This window comes from Rattus norvegicus, chromosome 5, assembly GCF_036323735.1.
Source record: "Rattus norvegicus strain BN/NHsdMcwi chromosome 5, GRCr8, whole genome shotgun sequence".
In the NCBI taxonomy this organism is placed as follows: domain Eukaryota; kingdom Metazoa; phylum Chordata; class Mammalia; order Rodentia; family Muridae; genus Rattus; species Rattus norvegicus.
In genome coordinates this window covers 76,324,763-76,348,078 of record NC_086023.1, presented here as the reverse complement: position 1 = coordinate 76,348,078, position 23,316 = coordinate 76,324,763, and the positions used below count along the sequence as shown (strand labels likewise).

The 23,316-nt window shown below is 45.0% G+C and overlaps 1 protein-coding gene across 5 annotated transcripts in view; it reads left to right on the top strand.

Moving 5' to 3' along the window:
* Nucleotides 1-23,316, top strand: part of Ctnnal1 (catenin alpha-like 1) — a 66,324-nt gene that overhangs the window by 27,791 nt on the left and 15,217 nt on the right. For 3 of the 5 annotated variants that reach the window (NM_001106649.1, XM_063287306.1, XM_006238177.5), the window contains exons 2-9: nt 331-520; nt 6,921-7,108; nt 10,139-10,258; nt 12,495-12,584; nt 13,640-13,810; nt 16,262-16,462; nt 18,216-18,302; nt 21,578-21,736. In NM_001106649.1, coding sequence (NP_001100119.1) covers nt 331-520; nt 6,921-7,108; nt 10,139-10,258; nt 12,495-12,584; nt 13,640-13,810; nt 16,262-16,462; nt 18,216-18,302; nt 21,578-21,736 — 1,206 coding nt within the window. Of the gene's footprint in view, nt 1-330; nt 521-546; nt 707-6,920; nt 7,109-10,138; nt 10,259-12,494; nt 12,585-13,498; nt 13,540-13,639; nt 13,811-16,261; nt 16,463-18,215; nt 18,303-21,577; nt 21,737-23,316 lie in introns of those variants that run through there. The other 2 variants (XM_039109442.2, XM_039109443.1) reach the window with 2 other exon arrangements.

The window sequence follows — 23,316 nt, the reverse complement described above, 5'->3', positions numbered from 1 at the left end:
TAGGTAGAACTGAGGAAAATGTGTGCTGTGAATCTGCGATTTGCCCTGCTGTGTTCTCAAATCTTGAAGATTTGTTGGAAAATCTGAAGAGTGTCTGAAAGTGTGTGTCCGATTATCACCCTCAGTTGACCTTATAATCACAATTAATAAAAACACTGTCTAGGGAAATAATGCAAGATGTTCCGCTGCCCAGCCCCTGGGCTGCAAGGTCTGAAGTGATGATTTGGTCTCGTGGATGAGTCTGGTAGGCTGGGTTTAATTTTCTTGGCCTTTGTGATTTTTTCTTTTAAGTATTGAGATAAAAGTTGCTTCTTTTTTGTTAATTTTCAGATTACCACACTTATTAACCATAAAGATAATACCAAAAAGTCTGATAAGACTCTGCAAGCGATTCAGCGCGTGGGACAAGCTGTCAACTTGGCAGTTGGAAGATTTGTTAAAGTAGGGGAAGCTATAGCCAATGAAAACTGGGATTTGAAAGAAGAAATTAGTATTGCCTGCATCGAAGCTAAACAAGCAGGTATGTGTTTATCTACCTTTGGTTTGTTGCTCGCTTGCTGTTTGTTTTGTTTTGTTTTGTTTGTTTTAGGAAACAAAGTCCTTGCTAGCCTGGAACTTTCTTTGAGGCTTCAAATTCAGAGATCCACCTGCTTCTCCCTCTGCCAAGCCATGTGAAGCTGCACCCAGCTCTTGTTTCCTTCTTGAGGTGAGTTTCACTCCATAGCCCAGGCTGCCCTCAAACATAGTGGGAGTCCTCCTGCCTCAGTCTCCCAAGTGCTGATATTACGGGTGAACATCACTGCTCCCAGCTGTGAACATTTATTTTATTTTATTTTTTTTTTTTTTCTGGAGCTGAGGACTGAACCCAGGGCCTTGTGCTTGCTAGGCAAGCGCTCTACCATTGAGCTAAATCCCCAACCCCGAACATTTATTTTAAAGACTATCCCAATTCCATTGTTCTGAATATTATGACAAGTACATTATTATTTATTTACTTTGAAGCAGTCTCACTTATGTAGCCTGGTTATTCTAGAACTCACTGGGTAAACCATGTTGACTTTTAAGTTGGTGTGATCCTCCTGTCTCTGGATTTCAAATGCTAGAATTACAGCTGTGTACCACTACACGTGAGAAAACTTAGGCATTTGGTTTCTACAATGCTGGAGATTGAACCCAGGGCTGTTTTTATACTAAGCACCACCAACCCTTTAGGTTTACTTTGAGTTAAGAGATGCAGCCAGAAGGTGGTGGTGCATGCCTTTAATCTCCCGCACTCTGTGAGTTCGAGGCCAGCCTGCTCTACAGAGAGAGTTCCAGGACAGCCAGAGCTAAAAACAAAGAAATCCTATCTTGAAATACAAACAAATCAAAACATTAAAAAAATATATCCTAGATTATTAACGACCTAGGTTGGCTTTTAGGGATGGTGGGCTCCTTCCGACTCCAGTCCTCAGCCTGACACATAGACTGGTGACATGTCATGCTGACTGAGGTAGGTTATACAGAGAAGAGATTGAGAGAGGGTTAAGAAGGAAGGCAGGGAGATTTCATGGGAAGCGTTTACATGCAAACAGCTACATGCAGACAATGTGATAGGGTTACAGAGGACAGGAAAGAACTCACAGCATACTTGCTGATGAGGCTGAACAGACAGGACATGGCTGTTAACCACAGGAGAGGGAGGACCCTAGCCTGACTCTTGGGCTTCTAGCCATTTGTTGGTTTAGGGAACAGCTTTATGTGGGACGCAGAGGAGATGGCCTCACCTTATTTATAGTTTATATTTTTTCCATCATAAAAAAGGATTTGAAGTGGGCCACAATAAAAGACATGTCAAGTGAACCTATTAAAGTCAGAGAAAAAATATACCAGAGTCTTTGGCAAAGATGAATATTTAACTAAGCAGTAAATTTATCTTTGTACTTCCTGGAAAGCAAGACAAAAATGGGAGAAACAAAGGGTTATATAACCCTCATTGTTTGCTGAGAGGAAACAAACCAGTTTGTAAGAGGAGAGTCCTGTTTTCCTGGCAGAACATTATTCTGTGGGCACTGATACAGAACGTTACAGACACAGTGGGCAATGCAGAGAGATGGGCCCTGTACAGCACGTTACAGACACAGTGGGCAATGCAGAGAGATGGGCCCTGTACAGCACGTTACAGACACAGTGGGCAATGCAGAGAGATGGGCCCTGTACAGCACGTTACAGACACAGTGGGCAATGCAGAGAGATGGGCCCTGTACAGCACGTTACAGACACAGTGGGCAATGCAGAGAGATGGGCCCTGTACAGCACGTTACAGACACAGTGGGCAATGCAGAGAGATGGGCCCTGTACAGCACGTTACAGACACAGTGGGCAATGCAGAGAGATGGGCCCTGTACAGCACGTTACAGACACAGGGGGCAATGCAGAGAGAACACAAAGGCAGTCTTGAGTTGTTCCTGATAACAGCACTTGCTGAAAGCAAGAGGGGCAGGATGGGATTTACAGGAAAAGAACAGCATGAGGGCCTACAGTCCCTTAGCCTTGTCACCCTGTGCTTAGTGTGGAGGCAAAGGGAGCAGGCATGAGCAGACAGCTCAAGCCAAGGACCAGGCAGGTCCCCTCCAGTGGCAGGAGCCTCACACACTATCTCTTCTAAACCGTCAGAAGTGCTCTTTCACTCCATGAGGATCCGAACCCCAACCCAACCGTGAGCCTCCTGAAGTTGCACATAAGTGGGACGTTTCACCCAACACGTGACATGAGTCACTCTTGAAGGTCTTTTGGCTCACTCAGCCCTTAATGGCCTCTTTTTCCTGGGCAGTTTGCGTATGCTTGAGGGGAAGAATACGAAGCAGTGATCAAGACCTAGCAAGTGCTTCAGGTTAACTGTTAGATTCCAGTCCGACCTCCTTCACCAGGCAGGGAGACACTGGGCAGGGCATGTCCTCGTGGGAGCCTGGGGCTATTCTTATTTGCAGAGCATTGTTATATGATGTACGTGTTCTCTGGCATGAATATGTGTTTAGCAAGTTTTCATGTCATGATTCTTACATCTTAGTCTCTCTCGATGACTACCCTGTCGAGATTTTTTTTTCAATATGGCAGCTCAGTATTTTTGTTAGAGTGTGTCTTAGTTAGGGTTTCCATTGCTGTGAACAGACACCATGACCAAAGCAAGTCTTATAAAGGACAACATTTAATTGGGGTTGGCTTACAGTTTCGGAGGTACAGTCCATCATCATCATCATCATCATCATCATCATCATCATCATCATCATCATCATCATGGTGGGAGCATGGCGTTCAGTAGGTTGATGCTGGAGGAGCTAAGAGTTCTACATCTTAATCTGAAGGTAGTCAGCCAGGAGAAGACTGTCTCACAGTGTGGAGGAGGGTGTCAAGGCCCACCCTCACAGTGACACACCTACTCCAACAAGGCCACACTCCTAACAGTGTCACTCCCGGGGCCAAGCATATTCAAGCCACCACAGAGTGTCTGAGTGTTCCCTCTAAGGGACTACACTGGCTCATCGCATGTAACAAAAGGATACACCAACCTGTAAGCTTTGTGCCTTTTGGGGGAATTCTTAGCAGTCTACACTTGGAGTGGCTGTGGTGGGGAGGAGACACCCGGTCCTGCTCTGCAGTGAATGCCCAGGGTTCAGTCAGAAAAAGAATGGTGGAGCTTGCTGTCTGCACAGGCTCCTCTGCAGAGCCCATGGTGGCCGAGAGTGATAGGAAACGGACATTTTCCTCAGGAACAAAGGAAGCATCTTTTCTTCAGCTACTGCTACTAAAACACGCACTCAGCCATTTCCTCTGCTCTTTCCACCACAGTAAGGGTTAGTTCTGTGCACATCTGTCCTCTGCCATAAAAGTTTTGTGACACAAACATTTCCACTGCTGGGCAGCAAGTTAACCTCTAGGCAGCAGAGGGCCGCAAACAGGAGTCAGGAAGTGGCTCCCTGGGCACTCTGGGTCTGCACATGGAATGATTTGGGTGAAGGTGTCTGGGCCTTTGTTATCTGCAGGCTTCACTTCCTGCTTGACTGTTCGTCACCACATGGATCTCTTTGTATTAAGGCTGACCGTGCCCTGATTTCCCTCAGAGAGACAGGAAACAAGATGATAGTCTCAGCTTTAAAAAATTCATTGTGTGTGTGTGTGTGTGTGTGTGTGTGTGTGTGTGTGTGTGTGTGCGCGCGTGCGCGCGCGCGCAGGTTAGAGGACAACTCTTGGGAGTGAATTTGATTGCTTAATTTCAGAAGTGGAATACCTTCTCTTCAGCCTATAGTCTTAGGGTGATGTAAGAGGACAGTTGGCAGATGTGGGTACCTGTGGGCAGAGCTGTTGGTATTCTGTCTAAGCTCCATCCCCACAGCTACCTGGCAACAGCCAGGATGCTCCGCCCCACAGTTGCCTGGCAACAGCCAAGTATGCCTGACTATAAAGGGGTTGCTTGCCCCCTCCTCCCTCTCTCGCTCTTTGCTCTCTTCTCTTCCCTGCTTGTCCCCTTTGTTCCTTCTCTCCCCATTTCCCTCCCCCTCTTCCCTCCACATGCCCATGGCTGGCCTTTCCTCTCCTCTTCTACTCTTCTTCTCTCAGTAAACCTCTCCACATGGAACCATGTTGGCTTGGTGTGGTCTGTCTGGACTCGAGCCGAGATTTAAACCCCAATAAGAGCTCTTAGGGAGCCATCTTGAGGCTACCATAAACTTTATTTATTGGTAAAGCATCAGTTATCCATATTTAATGGCCTGTGTTTTGTGTGTACCTGCCTGTATCATTTTAAATCTCTGCTGTCTGAAACTAAGTCTGTCATTTCCTTTCTGAGTCTGATACTTTCTAAATGATTTGGTTTACAATTTTGAACTTTTCTTTCTCCCTATCATCGATCAGATGCTAATTTTGTATTTTCTTTCCTCACTGTCTCCCAAATCACTTTCTTTTCATATTCCTATGGCTGCTGTCTGTGACTTGACCCCCATCTCCCCATGCATTAACAGCTGCCCTGCTCTAAGTCTGTCTTTGTATGACTTACATGTTCCCAGCGACTGGCCCTTCTAAATAAAATTGACTATTTTGCCTCCTGTGGTTCAGCTGAAAAGATTCTCATACTTTATACCTTAGATTTTTATGTTAATGGACAAAACATTTGTATGTATATTATAAAATTAACCACTCGGGAGGCAGAGGCAGGTGGATCTCTGAGTTTGAGGCCAGCCTTGTCTACAGACTGACTTCTAGAACAGCCAGGATACACAGAGAAGCCTGTCTCGGAAAACCCAAAAATAAAGTAAAATTAAACAATAGACCTTTCGCGAGAAACTCAGTCATTAGACATACATATTTTTAGGACCTCCAAATTATCTTAAACAAAATTATTTTAAAAGCCTTATTAACTGTAGTAGGAAGGAGTTTTAGAAAACATTTACAATAAAACACAGTGACCAAGGCAACTGATGGAAGAGTTAGAGCTTGACCTTGGTGGACCGAGGGCGTGGCAGGGAACTGGGGAGAATGTCAGGAAGGAACCGGAGAGAATGAGCTAGTAACAGGGAAGTCTTTTAACCCTCGGAGACCACCTACAGAGACACAACTCCTCCAACAAGGCCACATGCACACCTCCCAGACTGGGGAGCACGTGTTCAATGCTGGAGACTGTAGGGACTGTCTTTCAAACGGCACACAACGCTTGGCCTCACTTCCAGAAGAGCAGCTATTTGTATAGCTCTGATAATTATTATTATTCTAGAATTGATTTTGGAGGAAAGAGTTTTTAAGAGGGTTGAAAATCTGTGTCCTAGAATGGTCTTCCCTGGGGACCAAAAGAGGAGTAAGTGTCTGAAGCCGGAGAGAGGGCTCAGTGGTTAAGAGCTCAGGTTGTTCTTCCAGCATCTGATGCTGGTTCACAACCATCAGTAACTCTGGTTCTAGGAAGTCTGAGTGGTATACAATAGACATACGTATAGACAAAATATCCTTACACATAAAAAATAAAAATAAATATATGAATCTTTAAAAAAACCTAAGCTGCCCATGGTGTTGCACACCTTTAACCCTAACACTTGGAAGCAGTGAGTTTGAGACCAGTCTGGCTTACACAGCAAGTTTTAGGCCAGCCATGAGACTTGGCTGTATAGTGCCATGGCTGCATAGTGCTGAGACCCTGTCTTTTTTTTTTTTTTTTTTTTTTTTTTGGTTCTTTTTTTCGGAGCTGGGGACCGAACCCAGGGCCTTGCGCTTCCTAGGTAAGCGCTCTACCACTGAGCTAAATCCCCAGCCCCAGAGACCCTGTCTTAAAACAGAACAGAACTAAACACGACCAAGCATCACTAACCAGCCTGAAGGTCAGCCAGGGTTGGAACCCAAACCTCTCCAGGCAGATCTGCAGACGGATTTCTTAAGTATCTATAGTTGTTCTTCCAGTCCCACCTCCCTCTATTGAAGATGTTAACCCTTGGGCCTAAAGCTCTGTCTCTATTTGGAAGTCCCTCCAGACCCAAGCTTCTTCAGGTGGTGGTGATTGACACCACTCCCTCCCTCCCTCCCTCTCTCCTTCCCTCCCTCTGCTTCCCCAACCCCCACACCAAGGTTTGGGCCACTGAGTCCTGCTCACTGCTCTGGATTTAGGGCTTTGGTTCTCAGCTGCCGGGCTTTCCTTTTGCCTTGCAGAGAGGCAGCCTTTCGATTTGTGTTTGGCTAAACTACTAGAAAGGCAAATTGTATTTTTGACTGGGTGGAAGTTTGCCATGGTTCTGAGTGTACTTTTTTGTTTGTTTTATTTTGCTAAAAAGCAACCTAGGATCCATCTGAGGTGGAGCTGCTTCATGTTCTTGTTCCCCGTGTTAAATACATGGGAAGGAGAGAAAAGTCTGTCTCTTATTTAAGTTTCCATTGCCAACATAATATTCCCTTTTTCTTTTTAGGAGAAACAATCGCCTCCCTCACAGATGTGACCAAATGGAACCATTTGGAGTCAGATGGTCAGGTCACAATTCTGACAGACAAAACAGGAGTCGTGCAGGCGGCCAGACTGCTGCTCTCCTCAGTGACAAAAGTGTTGCTGCTGGCAGATCAGGTAGTCATCAAGCAAATAGTGACATCGAGAAACAAGGTACGCACTTGTGGCTGTGTTGTCTCAGGTGGTTCAGAATCCTTGTTGAGGTGGAATCCAGGTAATTTGGCAAGGTTTTTTAACTATTTATAGCACCTGTTGCCTAGAGTTTAAAATGGTGTCTTTTCTACACCTACTACCTCCAATTTTCTGAGCCTAAGCTTTTATTTATTTCCATTTTAAAAACTATTATTATTATTTATTATCATCATTATTTTCTGTATATGACTTTGCCTGCATGTAAGCCTGTATATCATGTGCATGCCTGGTGCTCACAGAGGTCAGAAGAGGGTGTCAGATCTGCCGAAACTGGAGTTAGAGATGGTTGTGAGCTGCCTGCCGTGTGGGTTCTGGAAATGAGATGTGGATCTTCAGGAATAGCAGCAGTCAGTGCCCTTAACCACTGAGCCACCTCTCTAGCCCCAGGCCTAAACTTTTAAATGCAAGTAATGTTTCTCATTTAATAGCAACAATAAAAATCTTGTTGAGGCTTACTGCCAAAACCCTTTAATGTGTGCAATTTGGAGAGAAAAGCTAAGCCGATGTTGTATGTGGTAGAGACCTGGCTGAGAAGTAGCCTTCAGTCTTTTTCCTTTCATTTAAGTCAGAGAGTTATGATTTAAAAGCTAAAAACAAATGTAACTCATCTGGTCTCTGTCTGTTCCCCAGTTGAGAGAATGTTTTCCTTGCATGTACTAAGCCATGGGTTCAATCATCAGCACCATATATAGAAAGTAGAGGCAGGATGATCCAGGAGATCAAGGCCAGCCTCGGCTACATAAAGTTTGAAAGCAGCCTAGGCTACATGAGACCCTATCTTTTAAAAAAGATATTGTCTGAAGCTGTAATTATCCACAGCTACAAAGTTTCTGTATGTAGACTCCTTAAGTACTTCTGAAGAATTGCAAAATTTAAGAATGGAACTTAAACTCTTCCCCTCCGGTAGAGAGTGGCTGTGCCCTGGATCATTGGGAACCAAGGGCCATTGCTTTCTGTGGATAATCCCCTAGGTAAGGAGGAAGGCAATCAGATCAGCTAGGGCAGAGATGCATTCTCTATGTAGGATCTGACGCTAGCCCTACTGATACCCTCCTCTCAGTGAATGTGGAGTGATCCAAAGAGTAAAAGTTTAAAGAGAAAAAGAAGTGGAGAGAATGACAGAGGAAAGAAAGACGCCTGAGGGGGAGGCTTGCTTGGTGCGCAGTCTTTCTTATCTGTGGAAACTGCTTGTGTTTCCTGTGCTGCCTGGGCAGGTTAGCAGGCCAAGTGCCCTCCATAGCCTCATTAACAATGAGCAAACACAGGATATCTGTGTTTTTCTAACCTATCTTGGTCTGACCAAAACTCAGTGGTTATTTAGAAAAAACAGTCAGAAAATATTTCACATTCATTTACTGTTTCTTATGTCAAGGGCACAGCATTTTCTGATGGCTGTACTGAGCGTAGGTCCATGTTCTGTTCCCTCCTCACTGTCTGAAGCTTCTTGGCAGGTGTTTAGTCTAAATAGCAGCTCCTGACTGATGAGAACAGTTTTTCAACTGTGAATCTTAACCTCCTCCCGCTCCCGATTCCTCACTCTGCAGACTACCTCCCTTCCACTTTCTTCCATACCGGGGTGCCTCTAATTCTGGTTCAATGACCTGTACGGTTTCTGGTTTGTTTATGTTGTTTTGAGTTTTTGGTTTTGTTTTTTCTCTTCACTGCCTTCTTAGTTCTTATTATTACCTTCGTCAACTTTCTGTTGCTATGATACAATGCCCCAGGCTAGGTACTTTATAAAGAAAAGAGATTTATTTAGTTTGCCTCATCTCTTCAGCCTCTGACTCGTCAGAGAGGTGAGTTCCAGGTTTAAGACCCCTGCCTCAGAAAATATAGAGGGGACAGATCACTGAATATATCTAAAGCCAGGCTCTGTTCCCCACATAAGTGTTCACACATACACCTGCACACACGTTTGTCCTCACACATGTACTTCAAATGAAAAAGTTCAAGGTCATCCTGTTTCATAGGGAGTGTGTGGTCAGCCTAGACTAGGGACGGTGTGGCAAAACACAAAACAAACAAACGAAACCCTAAATACACAGAGGGGGATCTCAGTCATGAAGTGACCAATACGAAGAGGGAAAGAATGAACAGAGCTGTCTCTGCTCAGATGTGGCTTTGATGGTGTCCCCAGGTCCCTCTGCTGGGAGCTTGGGTCCCTGTGTATTCCGGAGAGAATTGGTAGAGTCTGTTAAAAGGCAGATAAGTCACTGAAGGCATTCTCTTCAGAGGTGATTAGTACAGCCTTCCCAGAGTCTCCTAAAGAGTTACTGTTATTAAAAGGTAAGACTGATCTTGGGGACAGGAAGGGGAGTTGTCACTCTCGTGCATGTAATCTCTACTCTTGAGAGACTGTAACAGGAAGATCGTCAAGAGTTCAGAATCAGACTAAGGGGCTGTGTAGAGAGTCTCAGGCCAGCCTGACACATTGAGAGATCCTGCAAAACCCAGAATCTACCTCTAGTCAGACATGTTCTTGTCTCCTCTTTTAAAGGTTAATCCAATAGGGGAGGTCAGGGTCCTGCCTGGTTCACCCCAATAGTAGTTTTCCCTTTTCAGAACTCCTTGCCCCTGATGCTGTCCCTACAGCAGAGTTTTAGCTGCTTCTCTGCTTCTTCTGCCCTTTCTTTTCCCTGCCTTTTTCTTGCAAATGGTTTCTAGCTCCCCAAGCCCTATTTAGTCATTAAGATTTTCTTCTTCCTTTGAATTTATAAACAAACCCACACCTCTCTATCCTAAAACCAAGTCAATTCTCTAAATGGGTCTAAGCTTTGAACCAGCTGGGATGAATGTCTCAGCAGCCCTTGTCTGGCGTGTGTGTGTGTGTGTGTGTGTGTGTGTGTGTGTGTGTGTGTGTTTGTTTTCTCTGCTTCCCTGTTTCCCATGGAATTCTGAGCCTCTCCTGTTTCCCGTCACTCTGTTCAACTCTGGAAGTCTCAATCTCTTTCTTGTTTGTCGCCCAACAATAAAATATTTTCTGTTTTGCAGGTTCTTGCAACCATGGAAAGGCTAGAGAGAGTAAACAGCTTTCAGGAGTTTGTTCAGATATTCAGCCAGTTTGGAAACGAAATGGTGGAGTTTGCATACCTAACGGGAGACAGACAAAATGTATGTACAAAATGTATTACTTATCACCTTGAGACATCTTCACATAAGCTCAGGCCTTTTATTAGGTGGAAATGTGATCTTTTAATCAGTGAGCCAACTTCTTCATTCACGACATCTAAGAACACGCGGCGTTGCTCCATTTGCATTGGCTGTGTTATGTTAGGCATTTAATATACATGATTGATCTTAATATTCAATGCAGCCCTACAAATTGGGTGTTGTTGGTGGTGTTTTTCTTTTTAATGTAAGAAAACTGAGCCTGAGGTGAAGGGATTTTTTTCTAAGGCGCTCTGCTAACGGATGGAGTTTGGATAAGTTTATTCCTGAAGCCTGTCATTCTTCAACCGCAACTTGATGTCTGATCTTTGGAACCTACTTCCTAATTCAGAGCAACACTTCTAAGTCTGAGGAGGAGGACAACCACAGGTTGTCCAGAATAGGCTTTTTCCAGTTGGGGTGTTTGCTTATGAACCCATCAGGTCTGACCTGTGGTACTGAGATGCCTCAGGGAGCTTTCCTGGCTGCAGCTGCAGTTGGGAGATGGACATGGGCCTGGGACTAGTATTTGTTTCTTAACAAACTGAGTGTAAAAGTGCTTACCTGAATTTAATCTCCAGGGTTTACATGGTGGAAGGGAATGACTGACTCCTGTGCATGTGCATACGTGTGCATGCATGTGCGCATACATGGATACACACAGACAGACATACACACATACATATGTGCACTTGTGCATAGAAACAACAAAGGAATGTAATACAGATTTTAGAATCCACCTGTGTGGCACCTTGTCTGTGCTCTGTTCTGAAGCCATTGTTCTTGAACACTTTGTTTCACTTCTTTTTCTTTTTCTCTCACCATCCTCTCTCTTCATCCCCTCCACTCTTCCCCTATAAAGATTACTAGAATAATGTATTTTTATGACAGTTTATCATCTGACCTTTTCTGGATCACTTGGCTAGTGTAGTGTGACTCAGATTCCAAAGCCTCTTTGGCTGTGTTTCCTGCTGGCCACACAACTGGAAAACTTCCACTGTTTTTTTGATTTGTAGTTAGAAATCTGGTATGGAGCCAGGATGGTGGCTCACTCATGTAATCCTACCCTTTGGGATTCTTTTCCTTCTCCTCCTCCTTCTCTTCCTCCTCCTCTCCTTCCTCCTCCTATTTCTCCTCCTCCTTCTCTTCCTCTTCTTCTTCCTTCTTAAATGGAAGGAAGTTGTTTGTTTGTTTATCTATCTATTTATTTATTTTGAGACAGGATTTCTCTATGTAGTTTTGGCTGTCCTGGAACTTGCTATGTAGTAGACCAGGCTGGCCTTGAACCCATAAGCATCTGCCTCCTTCTGCCTCTCAAGTGGTGGGAAGATGTGGGCCACCTCTCCCCTGCTTAGCTCTTGAGATACTAGGGCAGGAGGATCACTATGAGTTTAAGGTCAAGCTACACAGCCTAGTGACTTTCAGGGTAGCCTGTGCTACACGGTAAGACAGTACCTCAAAGATCAAAAAAGAAAATAAAATTGATCTGGAGAATATTGGTATAGGAATATTTCTACCAAGTCCATTAAGACTATGGTTGAATCTTTTAAAACTTGTTCACTTTGGCTGAAGAGTAGCCCTGGCTGGCCTGGAACTGACTGTGTAGGCCAGGCTATCTTTAAACTCATAGAGATCCTTCTGCTTCCCTAGTGCTGGGATTAAAGGCATGTATCACCATACCTGGCAGAAGTACCTGTTAAATTTAACCCATCAGATATTGGGTAGCAGTTATTTTCCCTCTGGAGGGTTTGGTAACTGCTTTGCCTGGCTCAAGATTTTTTTAGTATTTGCATCAAGAGTCCAAGCCCTTTCTTTCTTAATTTGGTCAGAATACTGAAAATAGCCATCAGCTAGCTTCTTTCTTCATACCCAGCAGATTCTCATAACTTATTTACTGGACGTTGGCGATACAGCAGTACATACCCCAAAGCCTCTGCCCCCTGGAGCCTCTGTTTTAGAGGGTGTGGGAGGAGGCAGACAGTAACACAGACACGTGGACTGCAGGTCACTGACCTCAGAGAGTGAAACCGTGGGTGAAGGGTGTGACTGTTTTCACCAAAGCACAACGGTTCAGGAAACATTCTCAACTCTTCTGAACTATGTGACTGACTGTTTGAACATTATTATTGATGAGTGAATGGCTTTTCAAAAGATCGAGTTGCTTGTATGATCTTAGACTTTGATGTGATTTCATCTCTAGGATTTGAAAGATGAGAAGAAAAAGGCCAGAATGGCTGTGGCGAGGGCAGTGCTTGAGAAGGGCACAATGATGCTCCTCACAGCCTCAAAGGTAAGAGCCTTTGTGTCACCCACGTCAGTCAGTGATGAGAAAAAGCTGAGGAGCGCATCCGGTGCCAGAGGTTTACAGTTTTGTTTCCTCTGTTCTTTGTCTTATGCTGAGGGCCGAGCTCAGTCCCTGGTGCCTGCTAAGCATGCACTCTGCCAGTGAGCTCACCCCGGCCCTCTTTGGTATTTTTGAAGAGATGAAAATGGTAACTTAGAACGGAGTGGAATCTGTTACTGTGATCACGGATGCTGGCCTTCCTTCCCCAGCTCCTGAATCTGAGCCGCTTTGATTCTGCAGCTAAGCTGAAGAGAGTGGATGGAGTGCTGTGAACAGAGCTGCCAGGCACAGCCACTCTCCGCAGGCTTTGGCAGGCCACATGATCTAGTAAGAGCTGGGCAAGGCAGGATTGGTCAGGCAGAAGCGGCGGAATGTGCAGAACACAGCCTCCATTGCTTTCTTCCATGGTCTCACGGCCGCTCCCTCTATTTCTACTTTAATAAGACGGTGGGCCAGGAGTGCGTGTTTCTAAGCAGTTCAGGGACCAGCAGGTAAATGGTTCCACGCCAGTTTGTAGAGAATTGCTTCTTCTGCAAGTATTTACTGATGTGCTGGGATTAGCAAAGCCACAAAAGCAGAGGCAGAACGTTCCGATCTAGAACCTGGAGTAGGTCTTTATTTACACCATGCTTTAAAAGTGAAGGATTCAGTCACTGTCATCTGGCACCTTGTTCAGTCCCCCCAGTCCTTTCTGGTTCTTGCTTGTGTGAGGCAGTGCTGTATACGACAGTTTTAGTCGTCAGGTCTTCCCATCCCTGTGATCAAGATGAATGTACTGTGGGTGTTTGAAGATGAGCTTTTCTCTCTGGTCTCTCACTTAACCTTCCTGTCACTTTTTACTCATCCTGCTTCCACACTAGTGAGGAGAGGCTGCGGGGAGCCAGGGGCCCAGGAGACTTGGGTAAAGAACCATTTTTATTAGCATGGCATGTTCTCTGTACAGTTTTTAATGTGTTATGGTACGAGTTGTTATTAAAATAAAAACCTCAACTGTTCTGAAGACGTGTCTCAGGCACCCCAGCTGTGAGTCAGCCCATAAAAACAAAGAAGGAGTGTTTGATCGGATGAGAGCAGCCCTGGAGAAGGTCATCGAGATCGTGACTGACTGCAGACTCAACAGAGACACCGACAGCTCATCTGTCAGCATTTTTACTGGTATTAAAGAGTTGAAGGTAGGAATAAGAGTAGGTTTGCCTGTTTTCCTTTCTCACTTAAGAGAGCATCATTATGTATAGGGTCCATATTTTGTGTAATGATTTAGAGTGGTTCATCTCAGAGCTGGAAAGATGGTTGGTTCAGTGGTTGAGAGTGCTGGATGCTTTCAAAGAGAACCAAAGTTAGGTTCCTGGTACCTGTGTCAGTTAGCTCACAACTGCATGTATCTCCAGGGAATCTGACACACTCTTTTTTTTTTTTTATTTAAAGATTTAACACACACACACACACACACACACACACACACACACACACACCCCGTCACTGTCTTCAGACACCAGAGGAGGCATCAGATCCCATTGTTGTGGTTGTGAGCCACCATGTGGTGGCTAGGATTTGAACTCAGGACCTCTGGAAGAGCTCTTAACCACTGAGCCATCTCTCTAGCACCTGACACACGCTTTTAGCTTCCCTGGTACCCATACTCATGTATACTCCTCCTCCCTCCCCCATCTCGTACCATACACATAATTAAAAAAAAAATTAGAGTAGCACGTCCCAGAAAGCAATACATCTTAAGGGGTGGAAGGATGGCTCAGTGGTTGAGAGCATGGCTGCTCTTACAGAGCATTTGCTATCACCAACCTAGCAGCTCCCAGCAGCTCCAGAGCATCTGATGGCCCATTCTGGCCTCCACAGGCACCAGGCATGCATGTGGCACACATATGCACCTGCAGGCAAATCACTTACATACATTTAAAAAAAAAAATCCATGTAATGCCACTCTGTGGAAACCTAACAGTGAGCAATACGGGCTCAGGGTTGTGTTGACAGACAACACAAGTCTCTGTTTATCTCCGCAGCCCTGTACAGCTGTTGGCTTGGATAGACTCCTCCATGCAGAGCCATCTGTGGTGATCACAAGCAGCGTACAGTCCTGCTGGGACCCCTGCTCTTCCTGTCTGATAGGGTCCAGACATTGAGGCTGTAGCAGTAACAGCAGCAGGTCCAGCTCTAAAGTAAATTCTCCTAACATTTGGAGTGCCCACTCTGTGCCAGTTCAGTGCGAGTGCTTTCAGAGCGTGGACTCCAGGAATCCTCACACGTGCTGTTGCCAGCCTCTTCAGGGTGCTGTTAGGAGTTACAGATGAGGTGGACTTGCTGCCTCAGTACCAGAGCTGAGATTTGATGCCAGGAAGTCTGACTTCTCATCAGGAGGGCCCTACGACATTATCTAGAACAGTGCCCTGGTTTTCAAGATGGGGAAACCCGAGGCCCTGCAAAGTTACCTAACCTACTATGCTAAGGGTTACACACCCATTAAAAAGCAGGGCTGAGATGGGTGTCATATTCTTTGTCTCACTGCACCGTGACCTTGTATGAAGGCTGAGGTCAGAAGAGGGAGTGAAAGAGAGCAATGGGGGGAATTGTTCTCTCTGCTGACCATTGACTGAGGAGGCGCTCACACCATGGGCCAGCCATGTTGTTCAGGCTGATCTCAAACTGCAATCTTCCTGCCTTAGCCTTATGACTGCTGGCATTTCAGGCATGGAACACTATGGCTGCCTTCATACCAGTTTCTCTTTATGGAGAAAAAAATCTGTAGAGAAAAATTTAATACTTTCTTCAGGTCTTCACTTATTGTGAATAAGTGGATATGTCTATGTAAACATAGCCTTTTGATAGCCTTAAAAAGACCAGTGTAACTTCATTAACTTGCTGTTTAAACACACACACACACACACACACACACACACACATCACACACCACACCACACACATACACACACACCCACACCACACACACACACACACACACCACACACAGACATCACACACCACACACCACACCACACACACACACACACACACACCACACACACACACACACACACACACACATCACACACACACACACACATCACACACCACACACCACACCACACACAGGGTCTAAAACAAAACTAAAAATCAATAACATAAATGATGTGAATTGCATATGATTAACTTAGGTTTCAATTATTTCAATCCTCAGTCACCATTGTCTGTTTCCTATTATCCATGTCATTTAAAAAGATTTTATTATTACATTCAGTGCAGCGTCCCACTTGAGCGCAAACCTCCTTGGGATTTTGCCTGGGCAGTTCTTTAGCTGCAGATACTTCACCTGGAGGCTGGTTTGTTCTTTGTATTCAACTCTATACACTGGTGCTTTTCCTGCCTTAGTGTTCTCTGATCTCCTGGGAAGGTCATTATATTAACAGCTCTTGAAACAAGGCCTTGCATAGCCATTGATGACTCCTGCACATAGTGCCCTCCCAGGTGACTGGAGATTACAGTGACCATTGGATGCCGGCTGCAATCTTCCTAAGCCTGGAAAAGGATTCGCCAGCACATCTGAGGTCACTGATAGAACTTGTAGCCCGTTTTAGGGATACTTACATGGATGTGTGTCCCTTTGTGCTCAGTTGAATATGGAAGCTCTTCGGGAGAATGTTTACTTCGAGTCCAAGGAGAACCTTTCTGCCGCATTGGAGGTCATCTTGGAGCGTGTGGAGGACTTCACCGATTCTGCCTACACCAGCCATGAGCACAGGGAACGCATCTTGGAACTGTCTGCGCAGGCGAGGACAGAAGTGCAGCAGTTCATTTCCGTGTGGATGCAAGCTGTAAGAACTGTGCTCATTAGAGTAAATCTTAGGCAGTCACTTTTCACCTAATGGTTAGAGATGTGGAAGGACTATGAATTTGGTCGGTCATGACATGCATGCCTTATCCCTTTACACCATTCCAGTGGGCAAAACTCTGGTTTCCCTCAGCTCACAGCACATGCTGTGTTCAGGCTGCTGATTCTCCTCTTGGCCAGACTGTGCCATCACCATCTATAGTTTCCCTGTTTTCCCCATTCTTCTGCCAAGCTCGCCTCTGAGCAATTCCTCCCCCAAATGCTCCTTTACTGTGGAGAGCAGAGGAGTGAAGCTTTTGGAGGTCCCTGAGACATGAGTTTGCTGCTGGTGCCATTCTGCTGTGCACTGTGTCTAACTCCGAGCACAGCTGGTTTACAGACTTGTTTTAGAATGCCCAGTGAGGTCTAGATGCAATGAAAACCAGGGTAGACCTGGCTGATGGTAGAAGTCCAACACTCTCAAACAGACTTCTGGACTACAGCAGCCAGCAGCCACTTAAGAGGCCTGGGCAGCGTACTTTCAACGTGGGAGGCTGTTCAAGCAGGGTGGGTAAAAACTAGAGGTGCTACAACACAGAAAGTTTGTCTCAGGTCTTACAGCAGTAGATTGCAAAGAGGAGACTGGGGGGACAAAGGCCTAAGGCATGTTCTGGCAGCTTATATAAAGAGTAGAGAGAAGTCATAGGTTTGGGATATTTCCCTGGCGTTCCTACAGTACACATTGTCTGGGAGTCTTGCCCTAATGGAATGGTGTGAGAGTCGGGAGCTGTGCTCTACCCTTGAACTGTGTATGTGCCATGTAGTATGAAGAGGAGGTTGCTTCAATGATGGGTCCTACGCTCAACATTGGATACTGAGTTTCTTGTGATGAAATACTCAGGTTGGAGATGTCATTTTATTACTACCAGCTCCACATCTAACGCACTTCACACATTTCAAAGCACTTGGCCCTCAACCTCTGTGCTCTAGAAGTGCTCTCCACTATTTTTTCTTACAGTTGTAACTGAATGCTTTTCTCCTGCCAGGTACCAGAATCCACCATGACTTTACAGTATAGAAACATTTGGGAGAGGGTGGGACAAGGACACAAAGAAAGTGTCTTAAGTTTCTTGATAGATCCCATGCTAGGGGCACTACAGAGAGTGAAGTTAGAATTGGGAAAGGCCTCAAGAAGGCTCCCATAGGCATTGGGATTGACGCTGATCTGCTGGTTGAGAGACTTGAATACTTGTGATTTGCATAGTCTCAGCAGGAAAGGTAGACTTTAAACAAACAAGAACAAAAAACCATAAGTATGTGGTTCTGAGCTGCAATAATTACTTGGAGAAAAAGTTCGAGTAGGAGAGGAAGAGGCCTGACTTAGATTGGGTGACCTGGGGTTCCCTGAGAAGGAAAGGCTCCTGTAGCTCCTTAGACGAAATAGAATTTTGGTATCCAGCTATACTAAAAACAAAAGGGTGGACATTTAGGCAAAATTAAAGATAATTTGGTTCTGAAAATTCACTTGTTTATAGTTGCTGTGGGAAATACAGTGAAAGAACTAAATTTTATTTTCTACTGTAACCTTAAAAAGGTACATTGAAGAAATACTTCTGCCAGGTCTGGGAATGCAGCACTAGGCCCTATGCGTAGCACCACAAAAGCATTAAAATGCTCTGTAATTTATAGTGGCAATTTGGCTAGGAGTAACAGATTAGAAAAGTAAAGTGATCTACGTGTACCTCTCAAAATTCCAGCAAAGCAGGAAGACAAAGAGCGCGGCCGAGGAGCTGGAACTCACTGTGCTGAAGGTCAGCCACAGCCTGGACGAGCTGAGGAAAGAAGTAAGGAGACTGGCACGGCCTCACGCTGTAGGATACATGTGAATGCTTGGCTTTCCCTGTGAGCATTAGTGTGAGGTCACCGCTCACTAACACTGTCATTCTCGAAGCTCACACAGGAGTAGGCATAGCAGCCTTATTCACAATAGCTGGGAACCTCCTAGGTGTCCATCAACAAGGGCCATCATAGGCACCTTAAGGTAGCTCTACCACGTACTGCCCAGCAGCACGCAGTGAGGCGAGTCAGACTCAACGCACACTGAGTGAAGAACCCAGGTACAGAAGAGTGGGCAAGTGTGTGCTTCAACTTAGAAAACAAATTCTAGGCAAGGAAGCTCTAAATCTCACTGACAGCAATCAGATCAGTGGCTTCGTGGGATCAAAAATTTTGAGGTATTTACTGTAAAGGGGCAGAGGTGGCCTTTCTGAAGTCGTGGAGATGTATGAAACAGTGACTGTAGATAGTTCTGACTTTCGTGTCTGTGAAACTCATCAAACTGTACCTTTAAAGTGGGAGCATTTTGGCTATAAATTATGCTTCATTGAAGTGAAAGGTTTTTTTTAATTTTTTAAAATAATTTTTATTATTATCCTTGAATTGAGGAGATTTTCTTGTTCCAGCAGGAAAATGTGTTCATCTGTGACTGACTTGGGCACTCGGAATTGCAAATCCTGAGGTCTCTTCTCTGTCAGGCTTGCTCAGACTGGCTTTATCAGCACTGTCGGGGGACACACTTGTGTGTATGTGTAGTATACGTACTGTTCTCTCTGTGTCCCACAGCTGGGCAGCTGCGTTCTGCCTCTGTGCCAGCAAAGGCGCAATACTTGCTGTCTGGCCCTCTGTGCAGATATCCAAGCCCTGGTTTGTTTTCAGTGAAAGAACATGAAGGTTCTCTCCAGAGTTGGAGTCTCGTTTTCCATGTGGCTGTAGGACTGTCTTATGATCCCCCAGTATCCAGCCCTGCTATGACTTTTATGGTACACAGGGTCTCTTTCCTTTGCCATTCTGTGCTGTGGCTGCTGATACTGATTTCTGCCAGGCTGAGGCACAAAGAGGGAAGATAGGAAGTTGGGGGAGGACAGGTTTCTGAGGCCTGTGCCCTTATGTGTCACAGCTTGGAACCAGTTTTTGTTGATGTTTGTTTTTGGAGATCTGGGAATGGAGCCTTTTGTGTGTTACAGCCCAGTGACAGGCGCGGCCACACTGTGGCTTTGTGCTGACCTTCTCTCTTATGGATGCTTTTTAGAGTTTTTTTTCAGAAGTTTTTTGTCCCTTCACCTCAATACCTCAACTCCCATGTCAAACTGTCCCTTCCAGACCCTCCTCAGAAAAACCTCTCCTTGGCCTTATCTCTGCTTTGTTTCTTTGCTTTTGAAGTGGGTCCAAGTCTCAGGAGAGTGAAATTGGATCCTGGGTATTTGTTTCTGCACTGTATGCTGGCGATGTGTTTCATAGTTTAACCAGAGACTGCCAGAGCTATTGAGACCTCCTTTAAGCTCCCTGTTAAATGTAGAAGGCTGTGCTTTCCTGACTGCTGGATTTCCTCATATTAAGACTTAATTAAATGATGAAATGCTGAGCTGTGAGTGCTGTATGAGACCCTTGGCAGAGGGTGACTTCCCTACTGGCTTCGTTTCCTTACCGCAGTCAGCCTTAATCTTTCAATCCAAGGATGTGCAAAGCTGCCCTTAGACATCTCGGGCAGGAACAGAGAATTTGTTCTGGCTTCTTCCTCTTTTGTTGCTAATGCGCTGTCCTCACGACCTTCCTAAGAGCTAGAGGACCTTGGCAAGTCACTCAGCCACTGTGGACAAGTTGCACAAAGACACGGTATTAGATAGTCTCTAAGGCCCTGCTGGCTGAATTAGGTCCTGCAAAATCCTTCCATGACACACAGGAAAGTAGCTTAGTACCTTATGGCTGTGATTATTCTGACTTGGTTGATAAGTGCAGACAGCTCTGTTGTTTATTCTAGACAAAGTCCTGCCCTGTCATTTGAATTGACATCCAGTTCCTTCCATGAGAAAAGAAAACGGATTCATTCTAACAGGCTTAATTCAAAGTCAGGTTTTCTTTAAAGTAATGCTTTTATTAAAACTTACCTTTTTTTAAACAAATTCCAAACTACCTGCCATGTAATTTACAACCTCCCCCATATCCCCACACACATAAGAGACAGAGAGAGAGAAAGGGAGAGGGAAATTGATTTCCAGTTGAGCTGTCCAAAGACAGCTGGCTACTGTGGTTACAGCTGAAAATGCGGCCCACCTGTGACAAACACAGTGCGAGGCCTACGTTACCCTCTACATGCTGTTTCTGTGGGAACCCAGACTGCTTGGAGAGCAGAGTTCTGGAGAACACACCCAGAGTGTTCCCTCCTGAGGGAGGCCCCGGCTCTGGCTTGTCCAGGTGTCACAGCAGTCCTGTTACGTCATAGGTTTTTAATAAGATTTTACCCAGTACCTCATTGGCTCTCATGGTGATGCTTTTTCAGAAATGAATTAAAACGATATTTTTAAATATTGGAAATTAGACTGAGGACCTTGTACACACTGGTGATCTGTTCACCCCAACTGTTGCCCTCTTGTTTTTGTTTCCTTTATTTATTCAATGCTGTCAATTAAATCCAGACCTTGCTATGCCACTGTCCCCTAAAACCTGCTTGATGATATATGTCTCTATTAGATATTCCTTATTCTAGTCTGAACAATAAAGTTTTTTTAACATTGAAATTTAATTTTTTTTTTATGTCTGTGGCTGTTTTGCCTTCATGTATATCTAGACACCAAGTGTATGCTTAGTGCTTGAAGAGGCCAGAGAGGGTGTCAGATCCCCTGGGACTGGATTTAGATGATTGTGAGCCCCTATGTGGCTTCTGGGAATCAATCCCAGAACCTCTGGAAGAGCAGACAGCACTTTTCTCAGCTGAGCTATCTCTCCAGTCCTTGAGCAGTAAACTCTTAATTCTGTCCCACTTCTCACCATCTTTGTCGATAGCAGAAGGATGTTCAACAGGAAGGGAAGCTGTGTGGGAGAGGCCTGGCTGGCAGAGTGAAGAGATCTGCTTCTCCTCCACTGAGCGGCCAGGGCTTGTTCTCCACACAGCCAGCTGTTGGGAGGACGAACATGCTTCCCCAGGCCTTCTGTGACCACAGGGGCTGCTCCGTCTCAGCGCCTCGGGGTTCGCTTCTGCAGTTATTGAGGCTCCTCTCGGGTGCTGGGTCATGAACCTTTTTGTTTCCTTTCCTGCTCTGATGCCTTTCACTGTCTTCTTCAGCTCCATTGTACAGCCATGCAGCTGGCAGCCGACCTGTTAAAATTCCATGCCGATCATGTGGTTTTAAAAGCATTAAAAGTTACTGGAGTAGAAGGAAATTTAGAAGCTTTGGCTGAGTATGCCTGTAAACTCTCTGAGCAGAAAGAACAGCTTGTTGAGGTGAGTAATAATAGATTTGCTTATTAAACAGATTGCGGTTCACAGTATGATAGCAAAATTATGAGAATATTAGCATGTTTTTTGACTAACATTTCTGAGCATTACCTTCTCTTCTCTTTGGAATCTGAAAGGTATAACACACACCTACCCTGCTCTGACAATGGTTTGGCCTCTAAAACAAAACAATAAAATGTACTAAAACCATAAAATATGTTTTTAAGTATTCTTTTGTCTTCTCAGAGCAGACTCTGGGGAGCAGTGGAGTAGCATTCTGTCTGAGTCTGGTGAAGTCTCAGCAGGAATGAGGTGAATCTAGGACGCCATGACAAGTGCTCAGCAGGAGAGCGGGTTCAGTGTTGCATGGACAGTTGTGGGGGAGCTAGCGATAACAGAGCCAGGGCAAGTTAATGGGGGAGGCAGAACATGGAAGTCTGTGCACTAGGCATTGATGGCCCTGGGTGACCCAGGAAACATGCAAGGAAAGAACATTCCTTTCCTTTCCACTGGCCAAACACAGCTATGGACGACCCAAGTTAGCCACCCAAGGCAGAAAGCTGAGTGGAGAAGGGAGGAGGACAGTGGGAAGACACATTGTCTCTTCCTGAACCTTTCCCACTCTGCCCCAACCCAGGGAGTCACCTGCCACTTGTATAATTTCATCTGATCTTAACTTATTGAAAATGTTACCATGTATCTGCTAGTTTACAAAAATAAAAAATAAAAAAGAAAGAAAAGAGAAAAACCCTTAATCATGCATGTATGTGTGAGATCAGTCTTGGCCAGCATGTTTTAGTTAGGGTTTCTATTGTTATGAAGAGACACCATGACCATGACAACTCTTTTTTTTTTTTAAGATTTATTTATTTATTATATATAAGTAAACTGTTGCTGTCTTCAGACACACCAGAAGAGGGCATCAGATCTCATTACAGATGGTTGTGAGCCACCATGTGGTTGCTGGGACTTGAACTCAGGACCTTTGGAAGAGCAGTCAGTGCTCTTAACCACTGAGTCATCTCTCCAGCCCCCATGACAACTCTTATAAGGACATCATTTAATTGGGGGTGGCTTGCAGTTTCAGAGATTCAGTCCATTATCATCATGATGGGAAGCATGGTGGCATGCAGGCAAACATGGTGCTGGGGAAGGAGCTGAGAATTCTACATCTTGATTTGCAGGCAGCAAGAAGAAAATGAAGACTCTGAGACTTCACGGTCTGTCCCCAGAGACACACTTCCTCCAACAAGGCCACACCTTCCAATAGTGCCAGTCTCTGAATCTATGGGGCCATTCATTCAAACTACCACAGAGTGTATACAAATACAGTCTTCTTCTTCTATACCCTGCTCAACAGTCCTAAAGGCCATCGATGCTACTATGGAGCTTGGCTTCCTCTCCCCTCTACACAGTAGCCTGGAAACATTGAGGGAACATTCTCAAATTTCTTCATTTAATAGATTTGCTTCTGCTCTTTGTAGAAACCAAATATATGGCTGAGGGAAACAAACTTTAGGAAACCTATAGCAAACCTTTTAAACTGTAAAACAAAATCAAAACGTTTCCTTTTTAAGTCTCGTGAT